Source organism: Lissotriton helveticus, chromosome 5_1 (genome assembly GCF_964261635.1).
Source record: "Lissotriton helveticus chromosome 5_1, aLisHel1.1, whole genome shotgun sequence".
Taxonomy (NCBI): Eukaryota; Metazoa; Chordata; class Amphibia; order Caudata; family Salamandridae; genus Lissotriton; species Lissotriton helveticus.
Genome location: NC_136065.1, coordinates 1640505936 through 1640529791, shown reverse-complemented (window position 1 = coordinate 1640529791; position 23856 = coordinate 1640505936). Strand labels below are relative to the sequence as shown.

The window sequence follows — 23856 nt, the reverse complement described above, 5'->3', positions numbered from 1 at the left end:
GAATGGTTCAGGTCAAAGCAGGCAGAAGTAGGAGAATCAAGCTCCTCTGAGGCTGGTTCTCACCATTGGCACAATAGTTCTATTAATGAAGCTGATGTTGTTGTTGCACTAATGTCCTCTGCCATGACCATGTACCTTTTTTAAACTCATGCCTTCCAAAGCAGGGTAACATGGAATTCATTAAGTTTCTTTTCCTCTCCAGGCAGACACTAGATCATCAAAGATCTGTGGAAACCATGCTGTTCTCTCTTGTGCTCCTACCTGTGTTCCTTAGTGGGGTCATGGGGCAGTTCCCCACTGCCTGCACTACTGACCAGGCCCTGAAGGACAGGCACTGCTGCCCTAAATGGAAGGACGGCAGCATGTGTGGCGTAGACTCAGGAAGAGGACTCTGCAGGTTCAGCCATCAGACGTATTCAGAGAAGAGGAGCTTTACTCAGACCAACGATGACCGCTTAGACTGGCCGCATGAGTACTACAACAGTGTTTGTATCTGTAATGGGAACTACAGTGGTTTTGACTGTGGAGAATGTAAGTTTGGCTTCTATGGAAACAAGTGCACTGAGAAGAAGACCATCATCAGGAGGGACATCCGTGAGCTCTCTCGTCAAGAGAGATTGACATTTTTCAGTTATCTGAGCCTTGCAAAGTTGAAAACAAGTACAAGGTATAAAATTCTCGTTACTGGCAACAGGCTTGACAGAAACACCTTCCGATTCGTTGAAGCCACTGTGTATGATGTCTTTGCCTCCATACACTCTTATACCGTTGCACCATTCCTAGAAAATAATATGTTTGATGGGACCATAACCTCTACTCATGCAGGCCCTAACTTCCTTTCTTGGCATCGGTGGTACCTCCTGTTTTTTGAGAGGGAAATGCAGATTCTAACCAATGACCATGATTTTGCCATTCCGTACTATGACTGGAGTACGGATGGCCGGGCATGCAGCATCTGCACGGACATGATGGGCAAGAGCAATTCCCAGGGCTTGCTGACTTCTACCTCGTACTTCGCCAATTGGAAGGTAAATACACAACTCTGTCTGTTTGTTTAGAAAGTTGCCATGATGTGTGTGTGTGTCCATGAATGTGTGCATTGGTCTGCAAAGCAGTGAAGTCATGTATAATCGAAGGGGGTACAAACTTAGTAGGTAAAACAAAATGTATCTACAATGGGATGGTTTTCTTTACTGTTGTTAATGTGAGAGAATCAGCCCAATGCTCCACCACTGAAATACACAATTGATCATATGTTAGTTCATAAGAATCTCTTGAAACTTAAATTGTATCATAAAAGATAGGCAGGCCTTTACTCTGGGGGGTAGAGGATTACATTACTTGGAGAAAATGACTTCAACATACTTATTAATTTACAAACCAAACATCCATAATCATCATGACCAACATCACCCAGGGCTATGCAATGGAAGAGGGTCACTTGTAGGCACACCCAAGAACCCTGTCTGACTCTATTTATGTATTCTCTGTCATTTGTTGATATATTGATCACTTACCATTGCTGTGTGACATGGATAAAAAGGATTCCAACCTTTTTCAAATTCACAAACTTAGGGGCTCATACGATGATGGATGGGAGCCCATCTGCACTGGGGACAGTGGCAGAAACTATCCATCCCCCCACCCCCACCAGGTACGGACTTTGCGACCACCGAGTTACAATTATCAAACTGAGACCATTTCCCAACTGCCACAGTCTTTCAGGCTCTGCATGTCTTTTGCGAACTCAACGGTGGTGTATGAAGCCAACAGAGCAAGACCGGCGTGCGGAAACATGCTCTATTTGCCAACCAGACTACTTCCCACCGCTACATAAAAAACACCATGTTGCGAATAGCAGATACACAACAAAGGGAGGAAGAGCCAATACAGAACCCATCAAACCACCGAAGTCGGCATGGATCCCACGCAATAGGCCTTCCCGCTGCACTACCTGCCGCACTTCTGGCATACACGATACCAACAGCAAAGGTACGTACCAAATATCTCCAGCCTGACGCTCACAACGACAAATCCCACCCTTTATCCCCACACCCCTTACCCCCCCCATCCTCAGCCCCCACTACCACCCTCTAATGAAACACGCAGAACACGCCACCGTCTCAAATTCAATACCTTCTCCACACAGCAGGACCAGCTCGTACCACATCTCCCCCCCATTCTCAGCCCCCATTACCCCTCTTGCACCCCCGACACCATTAACATGCAATCATCCCCCGTTTGGATCTCGCCGCCTACAACCAAGGTCCTCACCTATACCGCAAACCTCCTCCCTGCTCCAACACCACTCCCTACCACAATGACTCCCTACCCCAATGACACCCCAGCCAAAAAAACTTTCCTCAGGGCCCATTCTACGGAGCCTAGCACGGACACCATCCCCCCTCCCGACCCGCATGCCATCTCCCAGACTTTGAACTCACCCCTGACGCACCCACCCCCCACCCCCAGCACCTATCCCACGTTGGACGTGATTATGTCCACCCTCACCCAGATCAAAGAAGACATTCACAACATCAAAGAAGTACTCACCACACACCCCAAACACCCTTTACCTTCTACCACCTTCCCTCCCAACAGGTCTCCCTTCCCTCCGGACGATTCCCACACTCATCACTCCACACACCGTGCTTCAATTCCTACCCGCAAACGCAGCAACCGCCCCAACAGGCCCCTCACCCTTCCTGTTGTTCCTCTCACACTACACTCCCCTCATTGGACCTCAATCCCTGTTCGCAATCGCAACAACCGCCCTTATCGCCCATGAAACCCTCTTACGGAATTCGAAACCCACACCCTCCTCAGCTCCTATGACCCAGTACACATACACCGCTCATCCGCCACACACCTCACTATTCCCACGATACACTCCAATCCCCTCAGACCCCCGACACTAAAGAACAGAAGCTCGATACCTAATAACCTTAGAAAAGTCCCCCTCTCTCTAGTACCCTCTACCTCCCTCGACACACCACGTCTCAAATGCACCCTCCTCAACTGCAGATCGGCCTCTAGACACTCCTCCGCCATCACTGATCTCATCTTATCATTGGACCTTGACCTAATCATCATGACTGAAACATGGCTAACTGAATCCTCTACACCTGTAATGGACATTCTGGTTCCGCCAAACTATCACATCATTAGACTTGACAGGCCCGGCAAAATAGGCGGTGGAATCGCATGCATACACAGGAGTAACCTCTCTGTTTTGAAAGTCACCTCCTCCTCCCTACCCTCCCCAACTTCATGTGAATACATATGCCTCGATATTATTAGTGAGGGCAAACCGATATGCTCTCTTCACGGCATTTACCACCCACCCGGGGAAAACGCTATCTTCTCCCAACAAATCATGGATATGATCTCAACCAATTCCGGACGGCAGCTCACCCAAATATACCTCGGTGACTTCAACCTCCGCTGGAACGATAACAAGGACGCGGTGGTACATAGTCTTAAAAATTTCCTCAAGGCCCTTGACCTAACCCAAATATGCAACAGCCCGACCCACGAGAAAGGCTCTATCCTCGACCTTATCATCTCCAAAGAAGAATCTATCCAACTTGAATCGATCCAACCCTGCGACTGGTCAGATCATCATATTGTCACTTTCTACATCAATGAAAAAGTCAAAGTTAACCCGGCTCAAACGACTAAGCCCAAAATTTGGAAAAGAGACCTGAAAAAACTCAAACCAAACTCTCTACCCCCTAACAGCTGCAATCTTCTAGCTCCCCCTGCCGGCATCTCGGACGTTCAATCCTTGACTGACCACTATCTCAACGCAATGACCACAATAATTGATGAGGCTGCACCTATGCAACTAAAAAGAGTATCTTCCAAAATTTCCAACCCATGGTACGACGGGAGTCTCAACGAGGACAGACAAGCCATGCGAATGGCGGATCGCACCTGGAGATCAGCCCCCTCTGCACTGCATCTAAAAACACTGAAGAAAAAGAGAAACTCCTACTTCAGGAAAATGAAACGCGCAAAAACAGTTTTCTTCAGCCACCAGCTAGACCAAGCAAGGAACAGGCCGAGGAAACTGTTTGAACTAATCAGAACTCAATGCAAGGAACAACCCCAGCCACAAAGCAATATGCACGAGACACCCTCCTGTGAAGATTTCTCCACTTTCTTTATCCAAAAAACTGACAACATAAAGAGCGATCTCATCATTGACGCAAGCCTCTACTCCAAGCCTCATTGCATAGCGCCCACGCAACGGAAAAACAATGCCACTTGGTCATCCTTTGTCACCTACTCTGAAGATGAAATAGGGAAACTGCTCAGCACCATCAAGCCATCCAATCATCTCACGGACCCCCTCCCTGCTAACGCTGTAAAGGACTTTATCCCTCTGCTCCTCCCAATCTGGACTAAAATTATCAACAGCTCACTTCAACAAGGAACAATCCCTGAATCCCTCAAAGTAGGACAAGTCACGCCTTTACTAAAGAAACCAACAGCCGACCCCTCTGATTTAAACAACTATCGTCCCATTACCAATATCCCCACTCTCGCCAAACTGCTGGAAAAATGCGCACAAATACAATTGACTAAACACATTGACCAGTTTGGCCTCCTCAATCCGCATCAATCAGGCTTCCGAGCGGGGCACAGCACTGAAACGGCTATGACTCACATAATTGACGACGCCCTTCAAATGTTAGATCAAAACGATACCTGTCTCCTCATCCTTCTTGATCTCTCTTCAGCTTTTGACACCGTTAAGCATGAGAAATTACTCGAACTACTAAACACAAGAATGGGGCTATCTGGGACAGTCCTCAAATGGTTCACTTCCTTTCTACACAACAGGACGCAGAAATTCAAAAGTAACAACCTGATGTCCCCGCCCATACCTGTTTCGTTAGGCGTCCCACAAGGTTCCTCCCTATCCCCAACTTTGTTCAACCTAGTCATGGAACCCCTCACCACCTTGTTACAAGAGTCCAATATACACTTTCATATGTACGCTGATGATACCCAACTATATCTCAAATTACAATCCCCCAAAGACATTTTGCTCCTGAACTCAACGATCAGAAGCACCCAATCCTGGCTTGCTGATAATCATCTCAAACTCAATGCTCTGAAAACAGAGTTCCTTCTTATCTCACCTCCCACCAAGATCTCTACCACACAACTCTGGCTTAAAGACCTAACTGCACTCAATGTCCAACCCACCATCGTAGACGCAGCAAAATCCTTAGGCATTACACTTGACACCAATCTCAACATGCAGCAACATATCAGCAAGGCAACGAAGGGAGCGAACTTCCAAATAAACACCCTGAGGAAACTTAAACCCTTCCTCCCTGCCAATGACTTCCGAACTGCAGTACAAGCACTAGTCATCCCTCGAATAGAATATGGCAACATCGCCCTATGCGGACTCCCCCTAACTACTACTGCTCCACTAAGAGCTTCTCTAAACGCTGCAGCGAGACTCATCACTGGTTCAAGAAAACACTCACATATCTCCCCCGACTTTAAAAACCTGAACTGGCTGCCTTTCGAAGCCAGAATACATCTGAAAATCGCCTGCATGACGCATAAAGCTGTCCACATGCGCTCACCAAGCTATCTCACTCAGAAGCTGACAATCTCTGGTGGCTCTAGAAACACCAGAGGCACAAACAATCTTCTGCTGAAGCCTCGAAGATTCCGGAAGGAAAAAACTTATAAACGCTCCTTCTCAGGAATGGCACCCAGGATCTGGAACTCACTCCCCCCTGAAACTAGGCTTGTCTCCTCTACTGCACTGTTTAAGAAAGAAGTAAAAGCCATATTCATGGCTAAATACAACTGAACTGCTATTCTGAACTTTGTTAAGTCTCCGCGCTGCTCGGTACTCCTTGTTCAACACCTTGGCTTATTTGTTTTTATATGTATTAATGCCTTATGTGATTCTCCTGGTTGCCACGTGTTTGTACTAGTATCATTTTTTACTTACCTGTTTGACTATGTTCCCTCATGCTCCCCTCTCCTATGTGAAGCGCTCTGATATCTGTAAAGATCTTGTTCGCGCTATACAAAACTTTCAAAATAAATAAATAAATAAATGGAACCCCTGAACAACTACAACTCCCAGCAAGCATTGCGGCAAAGTGCAAGGAACACCCAATCTACATGAGTGACCCTCAGTGCCCCTGAAGGCAATTTGTACCATGCTGAGCCCTGCCGTTGTAGAGCTCGTACGCCACAATATCAAAATATTTACCCTGAAGGCTCCCATTGGCTGATGGCTTATTCTCATAGTGGTTGCCACATTGCAGCAGCTGGGAAACTGTGATCGCAACCCGTCATCCAATTGGGGCCAATGCGTGTCATCACTGCGGATGCCAGCTACAGCGCATGCGAACACATACTGCATTTGTATTGGCACCATGCGAATTACACCACACATCACAACTCATTTGCCTAAAGTGATTGATGCACCCCATGTGTAATGTTGTGCATATAAAATAACCACACAGACACCAAACAAGTATAGGAGAACTGTCCCAGGGCACTTCTGTCCAGCCCTATTTGTTGGCTGGGTCACATGTCCAGTTACGCCTCTGCTGGGTGGCTGTGGGGTGGGGGGAAAGCCATCCCTCTGAGAGTGGCTAGTACATCAGAACAACGAGAGCAGTGACCAGTTGGTCCCTACACTGTGAAGGTATAAGAGAGAGTGGCCCCTGAATCAGGGCCCCACACACATGGCATGTATGAGAGAGTGTGACCGTTGAGTCAAGTCCTCACACACATGGCATGCCCAAGAAAAGGAGAGTGAAAGTACATACATAGCCCTGCCTCATTGCCAGCATAGACTGAAATGAGGGAAGGAGTAAAAAATGACACAGGTCTCTGTTCCAATGTTGTGCGATGAAACATCCAACCTGTGAACATCGCTTGTATATCACTTGACATCTTAATGTCCTCTCTTGGCCAGCGGTCGACATGTGAAGGGACAGTGATGTAGGCAGACAATCAGAGGTGTCTGATGTCTGCAAATCTGACATACATGTAATCACTAGTGTTCCCAACACATGTACTGGTGTGGCATGCAGTTGGCGTGCACTGTGCATAGCTTCCAATACTTGTCAATGTTCCCACACACGTCATAGTAGTGCACATATAGAACAAACAAACATAGCTCTGACCGACATCCTTGGTAATTGTCAGCCGTGGGGGCATGTATGCACAATCCATGTGCCTTTGTGCCTCATTCAGGTGAACATTGCAATGCAAATTCCACACACACTCACGCAGGACTGACCCCATACTGTCCACATGTGTCTGTCCACAATGCTAAATATCCATGTTTTGCTGCCCATATGACACTCCCTGCCCTCATCTCGTACTTTGTTGTGTATTGTGGAACTAAAGCTTGTGGTCATCCAGTGACAGCAGCTACACTGCACTGATGCTAGGAAGCGCAAGTGCTGTGCAATCTAACCACATGGCAGCTCATCCTTCATGTAGCAGTGTGCTCTATGCCGTACACATGGACCTCTCTGGATGTCGTAGTGTCAGTATGCCGAGTGAGTGAAGAAAAACATCTGAATGCAGGTCACTTGTGCATTTCACGCGTGACTATGAGTCCTGTCAATGTAGTGCTTGTGCGAGTCTCTGGGTAAGCTGTGTATCACATCTCATCTATAACTCAGCCCATGCTTGTGTACCCTGACTGCGTAGGAGGAGACCACCCATCTTTTGACCGGTCCCCGACCTGACGACGATGGAGGACATCAAAATCATCCAGAAATTCAGTTTGGATTGCTGCACAATATGGAAATTATGTGCCTAGTTGGAGCTTGATTTGAAGCCCGAAAGAATGTATTTGGCTGCATCATCTGCTACTGTGAAGGTTATAGCTGCACTGCATTTCTTCGCTTCTGGGTCTTTCCAGTACACTGTGTCCAGCACCGGTAGGATGGCACAGCCCATGTTCAGCATGGTGTTGTGTGACGCCCTGTCAGCATTGATGCTTTACAAGGACAGATGTGTCCACTTCCAGAGGAGGGATGAATTGGCAGCTGTGAAGGGAGTCCTATCTCCTGGGAGGTATTTCAAGTGTTATGGGAGCCATTGATGGTACCCACATTGCCCCCGTTCCACCGCAGGCAAGCAAACACATCTATAGGAACCGCAAACACTACCACTCCATCAACATGCAAGAGCTCTGACAGGTGGATCAGATCATCTCACACATGTGTGCAAAGTGTCCTGGGTCAGCACATGACTCCCACATCTTGTGGAACAGCACCATACCCCAATTGATGGCCCAACAGCATCCCAAGCTGGCCTGAATTGTTGGTGAGTGGGCTGTGTCCATGACTGTGATGTATGTGTGTCATGCTGCTCTCCCCACATATTCAGAACACACTGTTTGCCTGTCGGTCCCACAACTAGGTGACTCTGGGTATCCCAATCGTCCATGATTGCTGTCCCCACTAAGGTATCTAACAATGCCCAGGAAAGTCCAACACAATGATGCACATGGGAGGACCCGTCATGTGTTGGAGTGCACTTTTGGACTTCCCGAAGTCAAGATTTAGGTGCCTGGACCAGACTGGTGGTGCTCTTAGGTACTCACCACAGAAGGTATGCCAGATGGTAGTCGCATGCTGCATGTTACACAACCTGGCCTTGCGCAGAAGGATCCCCCTGATTCTGGATGATGACAATATCCATGACGGTCAGATGACTGGCTTCCCTTGCTCGGGTCTGTGGTATCAAGCAAAAGAGACCACAGAGGTCAGCAGAGTCAAAGCAGATGCAGGCGGGACAAAAGTCAGAGAGCTGAATGACAATTCTTGTTAGTAGGCATGAAAAAGGTAAAAGGACATTGAATTAGTCACCAACAGTTCCTGTTGCTGTTAAGTAGTTACAAAGCCAAGAAGGCACAGGCAGCTTCGAAGGGACTCAGTTCCAAAAGACGATCCAAATCATCATCAGCAAAAAGGACCGCCATCTAATGTAGCAGTATGAAGGAACAGATGTGCTCCTCGCACCACGAGGATGAAAAGAGCCTCCCATGGCAACCTGGGAGAGTTTTGATGTAGGCATGGAACAGGGGGCTTTGCACAAACACACAGGCACAGGTGGCAGCCTGTCTGACACATTGAAAGGCATCCCACAAAAGTGTAACACTGGAGCAGTGCTGATCGTGGACCAACAAAGGACTCACTCACAGCTCATGATCAAGGGCAGCAAGAGATGTGTTGGAAAGGGAGACATCCATGGACCACTGAAAGGGGCATCGTCATCAGTGGAACACACATTGCACAAAAGTGAAATAGCCATAGTGGAAGGTTAGCCTTTAACTGATGCATCGCACAGCTAATGGGACACATCCAAAGAGAAGCTGCATGCGGTCATGGTACAGTTGCAACTAACCAGGGTCTGCCTGGACCACATGATGTGAGAGCACTCCTAGAACTAGAGCTCAGCTTAACAGCCTCAAGTTGCAATATCAAACCACTAAATGCAGTCTGAAAATTGGAGGAATGACACCCGGTAGTACTCCAGAAACAGCATTAAACGAAGGGACATGGCCAGAGCCCACAAGTTTTTTTAAAGAGTGCAACGTCCTTTAGTTTCAGAGACTTTAGATGATTTTTGTGTCAGTACCCCGGAAAAAAGTGGGAGTGCCTTGTTCAACAGTGACAGAATTGTGCACGACGGTCGAGGCACCTGGAATTCGAAGGTCTCAGGGCTGATCTGTGGGGGACTACTTGTTGAAATAGAAGCCCATTGTGCCGGCACACTGATTGATGTCTGCTTTCACTGCGGGAATGTGATGCCAGAAATGACTATCCACAATCACAAATGGGGGACTAAGGAGACTATTGCTACTGCAAGGAACACAGCATGCTACAGTTCCTATATACCGAATGCCTGTCCTTATCCAAATATATACGGAGTGGTTCTTTAGACCACTTGTGACCAAAATTAAATCCTAAGTTCGAGACACAAAACATCTGCTCAATATTTTGACATACATGGAATATGACCCGGAAAAGGGCATCATGTTGTGCCTGGACGTAGAGGCTCTCTATAAAACTATCCCACAAGAGGAGAGCCTTAGAGTCATCGAACAATAACTACGCAAGAAGGAATGGCAATGGAAGGCCACAGTGGACTGGATCATAAGATTCATGCATATGACACTTACTGAGATGCATATGACACTTACTGAGAATTTCTTTAAATTTGAAGACAAGATGTACCTTCAAGTCTATGGGACTTCCATGGGCAGTACATTCATGCCTGGTATAGCATGTCTGTACATGGGCCATTTCAAGGAGGACAATATCTGGTCAGCCAACACTTTTTCAGATAATATACAGAAATGGGATAGGTATATAGATGATATCCTGGTCATTTGGGGCCAGATGTAGGTGGCCAATTACCGGTCGGTAACGGCCGAATTCGGCCGTTACCGACCGGTAATTGGATTTTGAGATGTAGGGCCCTTAAGTTTACAGAATCGGTAAATTTACTGATCGGTAAATTTACCGAATCTGTAAAATACCGATTCGGTATTTTTACCGATTCGGTAAATTTAAGATGTTGGTGGGACTCTTCTGAGTCCCACAAGCCTTACCGAATCGGTATTTTACCATCAAATCCAATTTGATGGTAAAATACCGATTCCGGTGTGCATGCACATGTGTGCATACACACCTCTGCCATATGACAGACAGACCTGCCCTTGGGGCATGTATGCCTGCCACATGGAACCCGAGCCTGTTTTGGGGGGGCCAGAGGGTGTCAAAGTGACACCCTCTGAACCCTTGTGAAATTCGGTATTTACCGATTCGTTAAATACCGAATCGGTAATGCCCATTCATTCCTATGGGCTTCAAAGCCCTTAGGAATGAATGGGCATTACCGATCGGTATTTACCGAATCGGTAAATACCGAATTTCTCCGATTCGGTATTCCAGCACATCTGGAATACCTACATACCCACCCCTCAGATTTACCGATTCTTAATTACCGAATCCGTAAAATTCGGTAATTAAGAATCAGTAAATCAATCCTACCTACATCTGGCCCCTGGAAAGGAGACCCTAACAGTACCACTGAGTTCACCTTCTAAACAACCTTAATCCAAACCTACGGTGTACACAAACATCCAATAATGAAGAAGTCTAATTTTTGGACATAAACATCATTGCAAGGCAGGTTATTGAGTTTTTTTGTACACAAAACCCACTGAGAGTAACAGCCTGTTGCACTTCGACAGAGCACATCCACCGGCCCTGAGGTTGAATCTATCATTTGGACAATTCCTCAGGTTCCAGAGGAACTGCACGGATCTGAATGAGTACCGCAAGGAAGCAGACAAACTAAGCTTGAAATTGCAGCAAAAAACCTATCGCAAGAACATCATTGATAGGGCATGTAAGAGATCTATGAACACACCCAGGGCAGCATTACTGAAGACAAATCAAAAATCAGAATCCAACACATTGATTTGTGTCACAACATATAATTCTTCGTCTAATGAGATAAACAAGATTGTAAACAAAAAATGGTCCATCCTAACATCTAACATCAAACAAAGTCTAGACATTGCTTGTGCTGAGTTTTCAAGACCTGTTGTATATACTTTTTGGGCTACAAGACCACATATTGGTGTTCATTGGTCTATTTCAGTGTCCTTTTCAAAAGAATACTTTTTAGCAACTGCAAAAGGGAATACTTTTGCCTATGTCCAAGAGCACTGAGTTGTTTCCTAGACCTCCAGTTTTCATTTCTACAAACAGGGCTGTAATTCTTGTTTCAGTTCTTTTGATCTCCGAGATCCAAAAACCATGTAAATCTTGCACGCCTTTCTTTTATTAACTTTTTTGCTTTCTTGAGCGTGTTCACTTATTTACCCTTCTTCTGTTTTCAGAGTTAGTGTGCTTGTTTATTCTTTCTGTGCATGCTGCGTTAGTCCTTACTCAGAGTCCTTCAAGCTGTTTCTCATCATCTTTCACTGTTCTTGTTAGTTCTTTCTGTGTGTACTGCATTAGTCTTTCCTCTGTGTTCTTTGTGCTGTTGCTCAACCTCTTTCACCGTGCACATGAATGTGTGTGTTTGGTGCCTTATTGTGGTGATTTGTAATGGTCTAACCAGGACTTTAGCTCAGAAAAAGAATCAACACTACTCAATTGTATACTATGATTGGTCACAACTTGCAACTTTAAATCACCTTACAGCATAGCTATCCTCTCTCATCTAAATGTAAACATAAGGGAGCATGTGACAGTCTTGCACGCTAGCTTATGGCTACAAACATAGCAGTGGTTGCACCTAAGCATGCCAGCACATGAAATTCACACACAAACCTCTGCTGGAAATGTATGTTTTTTTATTTCGCAGTGCAACCACTTTACATAGTAAAGTGAGTTGTTGCATCCCTCTGGTTGATTTCAGTGTTTGACATTCCTTTGCCAAATGTATGCAAAGCCAGAGCAGTTCATTTCAGCCTTTTCAGGGCAAAAAAGTTGACATGTTAAACCCTTTACCTGCATGCCCAGATGGCCTTCAAAGGCCTCCCAGGTGAAGTAAAATGAGCTGTTACCTGAAAGGTTTTCAGAGTTGTGTCCTTGCTCAATAATTGTGTCTGATCCAGGGAATTCCTGGCTTGGCATTTTAGGCTGGACTGTTCCCTTGCGGGCCCACGCACGCAACCTGGGCTTCATCCTGGACTCCTCACTATGATGACCAAACAAGTCAATGCCGTCTCGTCATCTTACTTCAACACCCTGCGCATGCTCCGAAAGATCTTCCGGTGGATCCCCACCGAAACTAGGAAGACGGTCACCCAAGCCCTCATCACCAGAAGACTAGACTACGGGAACACCCTCTATGCCGGAACCACAGCCAAACTACAGAAAAGACTCCAGCGCATACAGAACGCTTCTGCACGACTCATCCTGGACATCCCCCGTCACAGCCACATCTCTGCCCATCTGAGAGCCCTGCACTGGCTCCCTGTCAGCAAGAGGATCACGTTCAGACTCCTCACCCATGCACACAAGGCCCTCCACGACAGGGGCCCAGAATACGTCAACAGCCGCCTCACATTCTACGCTCTCACCCGCCAGCTCCGATCCGCCAGCCTCGCCCTCGCCAGCCAGCATCCCATGATTTCGCAGAACCACCGCCGGAGGAAGATCCTTCTCCTACCTGGCGGCCAAGACATGGAACTCCCTCCCCAACCACCTACGGCTGACCCAGGACTATCTCTCCTTCAGGAAACAACTCAAGACCTGGCTGTTCGAGCAGTAGCGGCGCCCCCCTCCCCCAGCGCCTTGAGACCCTAGCAGGTGAGTAGCGCGCTCTACAAATATGATTGATTGATTGATTGATTGAGGCATAGGGTCAAGATTGATTTGCATATGGCTTGGTCTGAGCTGAGTAGGTGAAGTGAACTAAAGACCAATGATGGATTCAACCCAGATCTGTGACTGGGAGTGAGTGTCTGTAAAGTTTCAGCTCTCTGTCCATTGTCTCTTTGTGTTTGCTTTAATAGGCCCAAAAGGACCAATGATCAAGGGATTATGGACTTTGTGGCCCTATTTTATATAAGATTCCCAAGAGGTCTACAGTGAGAGAGTCTTTGTGCAGAGGAGATGTCTATGGTGTATGAAGTAGAGCTAAAAAATGTCTAACATGTACTACATCATACAATACAGCCCTCTCTTCCTATGACTTTACAGTTTTTAACTTCACTTCCTTCCATGCCATTTCCAGAGTATATGCAGCGGAGTTAGTTACCCTGATAAGTATTGCACAGTCGCAGAAGATAAGTCTAGGTTTGAGCCTCTACACAGGAACCCTGGAGCTGACCCCAACAACAGCCAGCTGCCCTTCGCTCAGCAAGTGGAGGACGTGCTCCAGTGGAAGGACTATGACACAACTCCATACAATACCACTTCCAAACACAGCTTCCGCAACTGTCTGGGAGGTAGGTGAAATACAGTCTTTCACAAAAATCTTTGGTGTGTGTGAAGTCTCTATTCTTCTTTCACATATCCAATCAAAGGATGAATGGATAAAGAGGTGGCTTGAAGCCAGATGTTTAAGTCTTTACTGATTTCTACAGTGTGAATGCAGTGAAAGGATGGAAAGTGTGTCAGAGCTCATGATGTCAGTCAACAGTTGGCACTGGTACCTGGGCTTGAGGAGGCAGTTCCCAGTTTGGGGTGGGTGAAATATTCTGTACCACCAGCAAAATTGGGGGAATTTTGGTGTCTCACGCTGCTCTTGCAATGCTGAATTCTGGGCAAAATAGTCAATCAAAGTGTGGCAGAATTTCTTCTCATGTAAGACTCCAGAACGGTAAATTGTTGTCAAGATTTAATGTCCCCAGTGCAATTTTGGATACAGTGACTTTTTACTAATGTTGAAGGTTGCCACCATTTGTGGTTCACAGTCAGAAGACCTCAGCTCTGCACCAAAATCATCTGGAGTAGCTGCACCCTCTGGTGTGCCACTGGTGCCCTTTGTGCTGATTTTTCAGCATGGAACACATTCCTGGCACTAAATCACAGTTTGAGCAGCACAACTTGCCTATTTATGGCCATGGACGGTCCTCCACAGAATTCAAACCAGAACAGGGGATTAAGGCTGCTCTACCCGTACCAGTTACGAAGTCCCTACGGTATACAAGTGTGTAGGTGCAGGAGGTCTGGGACACAATCCCCTAGATCCCAATATTAGAAAGCCAAGAAACTTGGTTTTCAAATCAAGTTGCACAAGGTGACCCCGCACCCTTCAACAGTTAACATGATAATAATACAGTATCAATAGTGTTATTCACACAGTTCAATTAACTTTCCAGTCGTTCTCCCAAGAATTCCAAAGTCAGGTTCTTCAGCAAACAGATTCTTTATTCACAAATGATGCTTAAAACCAATAGCCAACGCGTTTTGTCCGTAACTGTACTTCTTCAGGGCTTGTCAGAGTTCTCTATATAACAAGACTTCACAATGGTCTTCACACTTAAGATTCGGTTAGTTTATAAAAACAATAAGTAATCACAATTCCATGGTATAAGAAGTTCCCATTTTTGATGAATAAAAGCAGTAAAGGCCGTAAAAAGAGTGTTGGCGTATAGTGAAGCGTGTGGTCGTCTGGTTCACTCCACAGAACCTCGCTGAGGTTATATGTAAGTCAGCAGAATTCTGCCGGGGCAAATTATGTGAGTATCACACTCACCTATTTTTACTGCTACAAACAGTGTGGCATAATTCTTGCTGGGCCATGGGGCACTCTGGGGCATGATTGGCCACAGAGGTTGAAGCCAAGCATCACTGCTTTACTTAAAGGCTCTTACTAGAGCAAACTAAGGGAAGTTGAGTGGACAATCCCTGATTTGGTACCAAGTTGGGATGAAGGATGCAGAAAAGATAAACAAGATCTGTTTTTGGCCTTAAACCCAATAACCACCTGTGTTAGAAATAGGGATTCTGTCTGCTATACAATACATCATTTTATACATCAACCTGTGCAATAATTGAAGCACAAGTAAACAATCAATTGCAAAGACTGACAAAGATCTTGACTGATAACCCACACCATTGGCCCACTCTCCCAGCCACTGCCCAGGGACAATACCATGCACTCATTATATCTTTCATTGAATAACTGTGTTCAGCAGAGCAGGATTCTTCACCAGCAGCCTTTATACATGGTGGCCATACTTAACATCAAAGAATGCCCACTTCCATCTAGCAGGGTTTTTTGCAAGATTTAGTATTAAATGAATGCATCTTAATTAAGGGGAATGCTTTGGCTGAGCCTTTACACAATAGCAAATTATTTAAAAAAAGTATTGTTTTATTTATTGCTCCTTCTTTCTTCTCATGGGTCAGTGTGTTCTAATATATGACTCAACATCTCATACTAAAGAGTCCATCACATTTTCCATTTCCAGGCTTTGTTGATCCATCCACTGGTGAGATAACGAGGCGGAGTTTGCACAACTTGTTCCACATGTACATGGGTGGAACAGTGAGCGTGATCTCCATTTCCAGCAATGACCCCATCTTCTTTTTGCACCATGCTTTCGTTGACAAGTAAGGCACAATTTGCGGTTGATGATCTACAAGAATAAAAAAGATGTTACAGGCACTGCATTAAAACCTTGAGACAATCATGAGAGAGAAACAGTAATAAAAGAGAAGGGACCCAGGTATGCACCCTCTCTTTAGCTTCTAAAGCAATAACCTTTATAGAGATATTGTGTGTCTGTCCACCGTGTACACAAAGACTTTTAGGGTATATCCTTAGATTTCAGAAACTGATAACTGATATAGTGATGGGGACTGTGGAACTTCAAGGTGGCCAACAATCAATACCAAGGAATGCATTAGGGGAGTAAAAATCAAGTAGGCAAGACCCTTGAGTCTTCTCATTGGGTATTCTAGGAGACCCAAGTATTGCGACTTACCAGTGTTCAGTGTTGACTCATTAATCGCATATGCACATAAATGGCCAATCAACTAGCACTCAACCATCATGGCCAATCAACTAGCTGCTCATAGACTCTCTAAAGGTGTATTATATATTCTAAGAGATAGTTGTAGGAAGCTGGCTTTGTATATACTATAACAAAGTGAGGTATAGTACACACTGAGTCTAGTGGTACCCCAAAGGTAGGCAGAGGTAAAGCTAAATAGCACCTCACTCTCTCTGTTTCCTTCCCAAAAATCCAAAATTGGTCGAGTACTCTTACGAACTGTCCATGTGATGGAGTATCCACTCAATCAACAATTCATATTATCTTCTTCTGTAAATACTATAAAGCACCACGTAAATTTTGGATTCTCCCACTCCTCCGTTCTTCTGGTCACAGGTTATGTCACCCTGCATTTTTTTCCCTACAGCTTTTGGACTCGGTACATGTAGCAAAGTGCATAGCTATCTTTTTAAAAGCTAGTATCAAGATACGCCAAGCGTATGATTGAATAGACATTTCCACCTCCAAGCTGTGCAATTCTTTTTATTGTTTTTAAACTATGTTGCAAGTTTGTTTTTAATTCACTGTTTTTAAATTGTGTACTTTTTATGGTTGCAAACAAGTGGTAATCGAATAAAAGATTTTGATACTGAGGTAGTGTGGTCGAGAGGTAAGGCAGCATTAGAGTAAGAATTTGTTGAACCCACTCAATCAGCAAATGATTTCACACACTCAAAGACTGAACTTCAGTCCAATTGGTTTTGTATATATTTAGTTATTTTATTTTCTAGATCCAAGCAAGCCTAGCACAGGTAAGTTGATAAATAATTTTGCAGTAAATATACAGTTTAAAATACAGTTGTAAATGTACTTTTAAATTGTTACAGTTTGAATTACCGGTAATGCAATACTGTAAAATGCTATACATATACTTTGTATCAATTTTGCAATAAGAATTACAGGCAAGTTACTTTTACGTTACTTTTGAGATTACTTTTGAGATTACTTTTGAGATTATTTTTTCTACAGAGTGTGATATGCCTAGATTTCACAATGGGGGGTTTCCTAGAGAAAAAGTAAGTAAAAACAATTGCTATTTTTCAGGTTTCCATACAAATCAACTCCAAACATGTATTTAAGGTAAACAGTTAATAGGTTCCTTTGTAGAGAAATGAAGTTAACGGCTTCCAGTTAAGTAATCGGTCTCTGGAGTTGAACTTCTGTGGTAAGAACAAGGCTCAGGAATGCACTCTCATTACACCTTCAGAGACACTAGGGCGGCCGGGTGCAGAGTGTTGAGGCCCAATGTTATCCACCGGGGGATAGGTGGCCTATGGTTGGTGGCTGCTGTCACTGGGTTGTGGGAGCAAAGCTCCTGGATTTTAGCTCATGGCAAATAAGGAAACGAAGTAGCACCAAAGGTGTACCCTCAACAGCACTAGGGAGGGCAGGTGCAGGGTGCTGTTTTGACGTTGAGCGCCCAATTTGAGTCAGGGACGAAGGTCTTCTGGGTGCGACTACTGCTTTGAGAGGTACGTTGGCGAGTTAGGGGTTGGCTAGGCACCATCGGTTTTGGCACACAAGGCTATGGGGCATCAGGATGCAGGGGTGGCTTTTGAGTTTGATCTTCTTACCAGCTCCTGGTCGTGGTTGGGGGGTCCTTCTGGATTTAGGCTGCAGGCATCGGCTGGAGGCTTGAGGCTGAACAGGGGTTTCCAGGTCTTGGGTCAGGATTTCTGGGGTGACCTCCTCGTGGTGTTTGCCCACTCGAGCTCAGCCCTTGGACGGCAGGTGCAGAGTGGGGCAGATCTGTGTTCTCCGGTTGGAGTCAGAGGTTGCAGAAGAACAAATCCGGTGTTCTTGGGAGATAGAGTCTTTGTAGTTGAAGGAAGGATGGTCCTCCGGTGTTTTTGAGGTTGCAAAAAACACTGGGATGTTGCAGGAGCAGGTTTGAGGGGGAGATAGGCCCATAGGGCTGGGGCCAAATCAGTGGGCAATCTCTTTGTGTTAGCTGATGCATGGCTGTTTGTTTCTTCTTCTTCTTCATGCAGGTTCTCATCTGAGGAAGCAAGGTTCAGGGGTGTTCCTAAATACTAGATTTAGGGGCGTTACAGGTAGGTAAAACGCAAAGACCAATGGGTCCCCTCCCTGGGGTGGGTACACCCCCTATAATGCCACCCTCCGGTGGGAGGAGGCATGAGCCTGTCCCTGGTTGGCTGAGTCCCCCATCTTCAAGATAGCTTGGACTGATAGTTGTGCTTCATCTTGCCTCCCCCACCTGAGTAGTGGAGTTGGCAGAGTTGGGCAAACCTCTCTTCCTCACTTGCTTTTCCCACCAGTTCTCCCACCTAAAGTGTAGGGGTCAGAACCAGAGGGGACCAGTTGCCAAGAGCAGCAAGTGGCCTGGGGAAGTTCACAAAGGCAGAAAGTCTTTGAAGGTTCCCCTTCTCAAACCCTGCTTATCCTGGGGAGGAGGCTTGGCAACTCGTCCCAGGATGTGCGTTGTTTCAGGCCCCAGAGAGCAGCAGGCTCTCAACCCAGGGTCCAGAAACATGTCTGGTTGTGGTAGCTGAAAGCAAACTCCTAGCACCATATACTCGTAATGGCAGCACTTCACTTACAAGGTCTAAGAATAGACTTAGACATTGTAGGAGTACAGGGCTCATGCACATGTGCCCTCACTACTGTATAGTGCACCTTGCTAGCGGGATGACAGATCTATGCCAGGGCAGTGGGTTGTAGGCATGGAACACGGGGATGTGTGCCATGTCGACTTATCACTTTGTTCTGCACCAAGACTGCAAAGTCAGTGTATGAGTGACTGGGTACAAAACCTCTAAGGGTGGCACAATAATCCTGCAGCCCTTAGAGGCCTTCTCTGGTCACAGTGCACTGGGTACCTATGGTACCATTTACCAGAGGTTGACTTGTGGCCAGAGATGCCAATTGGGATTAGGCTTCAATGCAGTTTTAGGGACAGAACATAGGGTCTGGGTACCTGATGAGCAGGTGCCCGGGGTACTCTCAGTCAAAGCATGCAGAAAGAGGGCACATTCTCACACAACCCCCCCCCCCAAACAAAAGAGCATGAGGCTAATCTTTACCTAGAGAGTCTTTATTTTCTAAGTGGAAGAACCAGGAAACTCCATCAGCATTGGCATGGGCAGTACTAGGTCTGTGTTCCACTACAAAGTCCACTCCCTGTAGGGTGATGCAACTCAACAGTTTTGGATTGTCACCTTTCATTTGAATTAGTCATCTGAGAGCCCTGTGATCTGTTTGAACTAGGAAGTGAGCACCAAACAAGTATGGTCTCAGCTTCTTCCAAAGCACAGCAAATTCCCCCTCTTAGTGGTTCTTCAACACTGTTCCCTAGAGATAAGCCTTCTGCTTATAAAAGCAACAGGTTGGTCTTGGCCTTCATCATTGATCTGGGATAGGACCACTCCTATCTCTAGCTCAGATGCATAAAATCTGCACGATGAACTGCTTGGCATAGTCTGAATTGGTGCTGAGCACATAGCCTCTTTCAGGGTGTCAAAAGCCTTTTGACAACTAACTGCCCAGTTTACCTATTTGGGAATCTTCTTGGAGGTGAGTTGGGTGAGGGGAGCCACAATGGACCCATATCCCTCCACACACCTCCAGTAGTACTCAGTCAAGCCAAGGAATGCCCTGACTTGGGTTTGGGTTTTGGAGCTGCCCAGTCCTGGATGGCATGAATCTTGGGCTGTAAGGGTTGTACCTAGCCTCTACCAACAAGGTGTCCCAAGTACACCATAGTTCCCTGCCGTATCTAGCATTTGGATGCCTTGATAATTAGGCCTGCAGTTTGTAGGGCATTTAAAACCTTCCGAAGAAAGATAAGTTGTTCCTGCCAGGTGGAGCTAAAGATAGCAATATTATCTAGAGGAGCTGCACTAAGGGACTCCAATCCAGGAAGGACTTGGTTCACCAACCTCTGGAAGGTGGAAAGGGCATTCTTTAAACCATAGGGCATAACACAAAACTGATCATTCCCATCAGGTGTGGAGTTCCTGATCAGTAGGAGTCCAGTCTCAGCCACTTTTGACTGCCACAGAGTGCTTCTTTTCACCTCCACTCACCCCGGCCTTTCTATCTTCCAACCCGGACACACAGTACAGAAACGAAGTGCAACCAGCCCTTCATGATTCATGTCCCCAAGATGGCAGACCCGTGAGACTCGATACCACCTCCGTGCAGCCCACAATGAAAGTGAGGTGAGGCTTCCAAAGACTCCGGTCCTTTATGTTTACAGGAAATGCCCTCTCTCATACTATCCCTACCATACTAGCACACTTTCTCAAACCTGGATGCCTGACCCTAAGATGGCGGCCCCCGTGACATAATTTCTCAAATTCAACTATGCGCTGCCTCCCACCTTTCTGAGAACTGCATGATTCATTGAAAATTCTGACCTCTTTCAGTCCTGACAAAAAGTACCACGCCCTTAGTTGCCTCATGAGGTGATTGCACTCAGGACAACCCCTCATGATTGCACTCAGTACAACACCTCAAGATCAAGAAGCTCCTCCTAATCAAAGCTTCTTGATTTCAGCCCACGCCAGTTTCCAAGATGGCCACTACTCTTCCCCAGGTCCCCTCCAACAGGCCTGTCTAGGCCTCGCAAAGCCCAAGGACCCACTTGTTACCGTGCAATATAGTTAGGACCTCCAATCTGTAACCACTGATTCAAGGCTAACCCAACAAGAAGCTCCCTATGGCCTCCCATCCATAACAAAGAAGTCTCTGAACTCAACGCCTAATCCCACGGAAGCCATTCGCCCTCATTTACCCTCGCCTGACCTATGTGTCCTGTCTATAAGCAGCCTCCCTCTCCCAGCATACAACTCACTTTGCCTGTTCCACGATGGCCTTCCATGTCTCAACAGTGAACACCCCCTGATCTTCACCGGTAGGCTACTAGGGACCACTCTCTCTCCTTCCTCGTCACAAACTCAGATGCCGGTCTGCATCTCACACCCTAGATGAGGAGCCCAAGCCTTTTCATACGGCCCTGACCCCCTCGCTGACCCACCGCCCCTCCTCTCAGAAGTTTTCGCTATGGCTCTGGACTTGTCACCCCACTCCACCCAAACCTCACCGACACTCCTGAAACCGCACAACGTGAGTTCATTCACAATTAGCTTTCCCCACAACCTCTCCCCTAAAGCGAGACAAAATCTCAAGCAGAAACTGATTAGATAACACATAGAAACTCTATTTACGGACACATACCACTGCCCCTACAAAGGACAAGGAAAGACCAGGCGAATGGATCACCACCCTCAGAACACAAATTCATATCTCCACCACTACCACCTCACATAGCTTCAAACTTACTTCTTCGCTTCTAACTATTCACCAGGGGGGGAGCATGTCTATGACCATCTACACTAACGGCACTGTCCTGATTCAGGCAAACAACGAGAATCTAGAAGCCTTCAACTCCCTCTTCCCTACACTTCGCGCCGCTCTTCCTCGCATCCCTAGTTCCTTCCTGGCACAACACCCACCAACAGTTAACTGTTGCCACCAGGGTCCTCAAACTGCCCCTGCCTCATCCCACCCCTCCTCTTCCTGACACCCCATAGACTTCCTCTTCCCTACACTCCGCGCCGCTCTTTCGAACACCCCTATTTCCTTCCCGGCACAGCACCCATCAACAGTTAACCGTCCCCACCAGGGTCCTCAGACTGCCCCTGCCTCGTCCCACGCCTCCTCTGCCCGACACCCCAGAGACACCTCCCACCCCAGAGACACCGCCTACTCCAGCGCCTCCACAGAGATTTTCTGCCAAATCTCAAAAGGTCAACAAGCCCGTCCTCCTAATTTGATCCACCCTCCTCATCTCCTCGAACCCGCTCGACCGCCTTCATTCCCAAATAAAACTAGAACTCATCTAGACCTTAGAAGGTTGATCTCACGCCATGCTGCAACGCTCCCTCCTCCTGGGGGTCAAACAACATGCCCTACACCAGTAACAATAGACATCTCAGCTTAAACACGACCGTCACTGCTCGGACAAACCAGCCCCTTGATGACCCCACTCCCTACACAGTTCCATGACGCAGCGTATCGCTTCACTAGAACTCCAACTTGAACCCATCTCCCGGGGCCTGAACGAAATCCTCACCAATCTCGAAAAGGCCCAAAGACTCCCACAATACCCCTCCTGGTCTCCCCCTACATACGTCTCCTTCATCCACCAGGGCTTCAATAGGCCCGCTGCTTTCCCCGTGACACAAGTAAAGAGACCCTCTAGAAGGGAGAAGGAAGACCTGCCACAAAAAATCCTTAGAAACCCAGACCGCGGCACTAGAGCTCAAACTCACTCCAATACCGACATCGAGCCCATCTCCTCTAGACCTATGAGGTTTGAAGCAGCAATGTCTGACAAAGAAGCAGCCGACTTAGCTTCCTCCTATGACACACCCATCTTTGACTCCCCTAAATCCAAAATCCAAGGGATCACAGGTCTCGGAAGAGACCCTCCGTGCCCTAAACTCCCCAGAACACCTTTCCTCACAGCCCTGCCCAGAGCTCCCAAGGAAACAATCCCTAGCACTAAAGAGCTTCCCACCAACTGCATGCTCATCAACTGTAGATCGGCATCAATGCATGCAACCGAACTAGCAGAAGCTATTCTATCGCAGGACATTCACATTGCATTCATCACAGAGACCGGTCCTCGGAAGCTTGTTTCCGGTCCAGGGAAGACATGGCTTGGCAGTTCGGGCTGGACTGTTCCCATGAGGCATAGGGTTCAGACTGATTTGCATATAGCCATGTCTGAACTGGGGTGGCAGAGTGGGCTAAAGAACGGTGATGGATTAAACCCAGATCTTTTGACTGGGTGTGAGTGTTTGATTGATTCAGATGCTCCGTCCATCACCACCCCCTTTTGTACTGCTTTTGGCCGCCATAAGTGTGGCAGGGTATGCTCAGACGTGAGTCCCTTGCTCACTTTGCCACTGGATTCAAGCAAGCCAGGCTGAAGACGGCTGGAATGCCAGAAACCGGTCCTCGGAAGCTTGTTTCCGGTCCAGGGAAGACATGGCTTGGCAGTTCGGGCTGGACTGTTCCCATGAGGCACAGGGTCAGACTGATTTGCATATAGCCATGTCAGAACTGGGGTGGCAGAGTGAGCTAAAGAACGGTGATGGATTAAACCCAGATCTTTCGACTGGGTGTGAGTGTTTGATTGATTCAGATGCTCCGTCCATCACCACCCCCTTTTGTACTGCTTTTGGCCGCCATAAGTGTGGCAGGGTATGCTCAGACGTGAGTCCCTTGCTCACTTTGCCACTGGATTCAAGCAAGCCAGGCTGAAGACGGCTGGAATGCCAGAA

General features: G+C 46.8%; 1 protein-coding gene across 1 annotated transcript in view; it reads left to right on the top strand.

Annotated features, from left to right (window-relative positions):
• Positions 1 to 236: 236 nt before the first annotated feature.
• The window catches only part of LOC144753747 (tyrosinase-like), a 45436-nt gene continuing 21816 nt past the window's right edge, over positions 237 to 23856 (top strand). Inside the window, exons 1-3 of the mRNA XM_078641331.1 lie at positions 237 to 1028; positions 13774 to 13987; positions 15959 to 16100. Coding sequence (XP_078497457.1) covers positions 237 to 1028; positions 13774 to 13987; positions 15959 to 16100 — 1148 coding nt within the window. The remainder of the gene's footprint in view (positions 1029 to 13773; positions 13988 to 15958; positions 16101 to 23856) is intronic.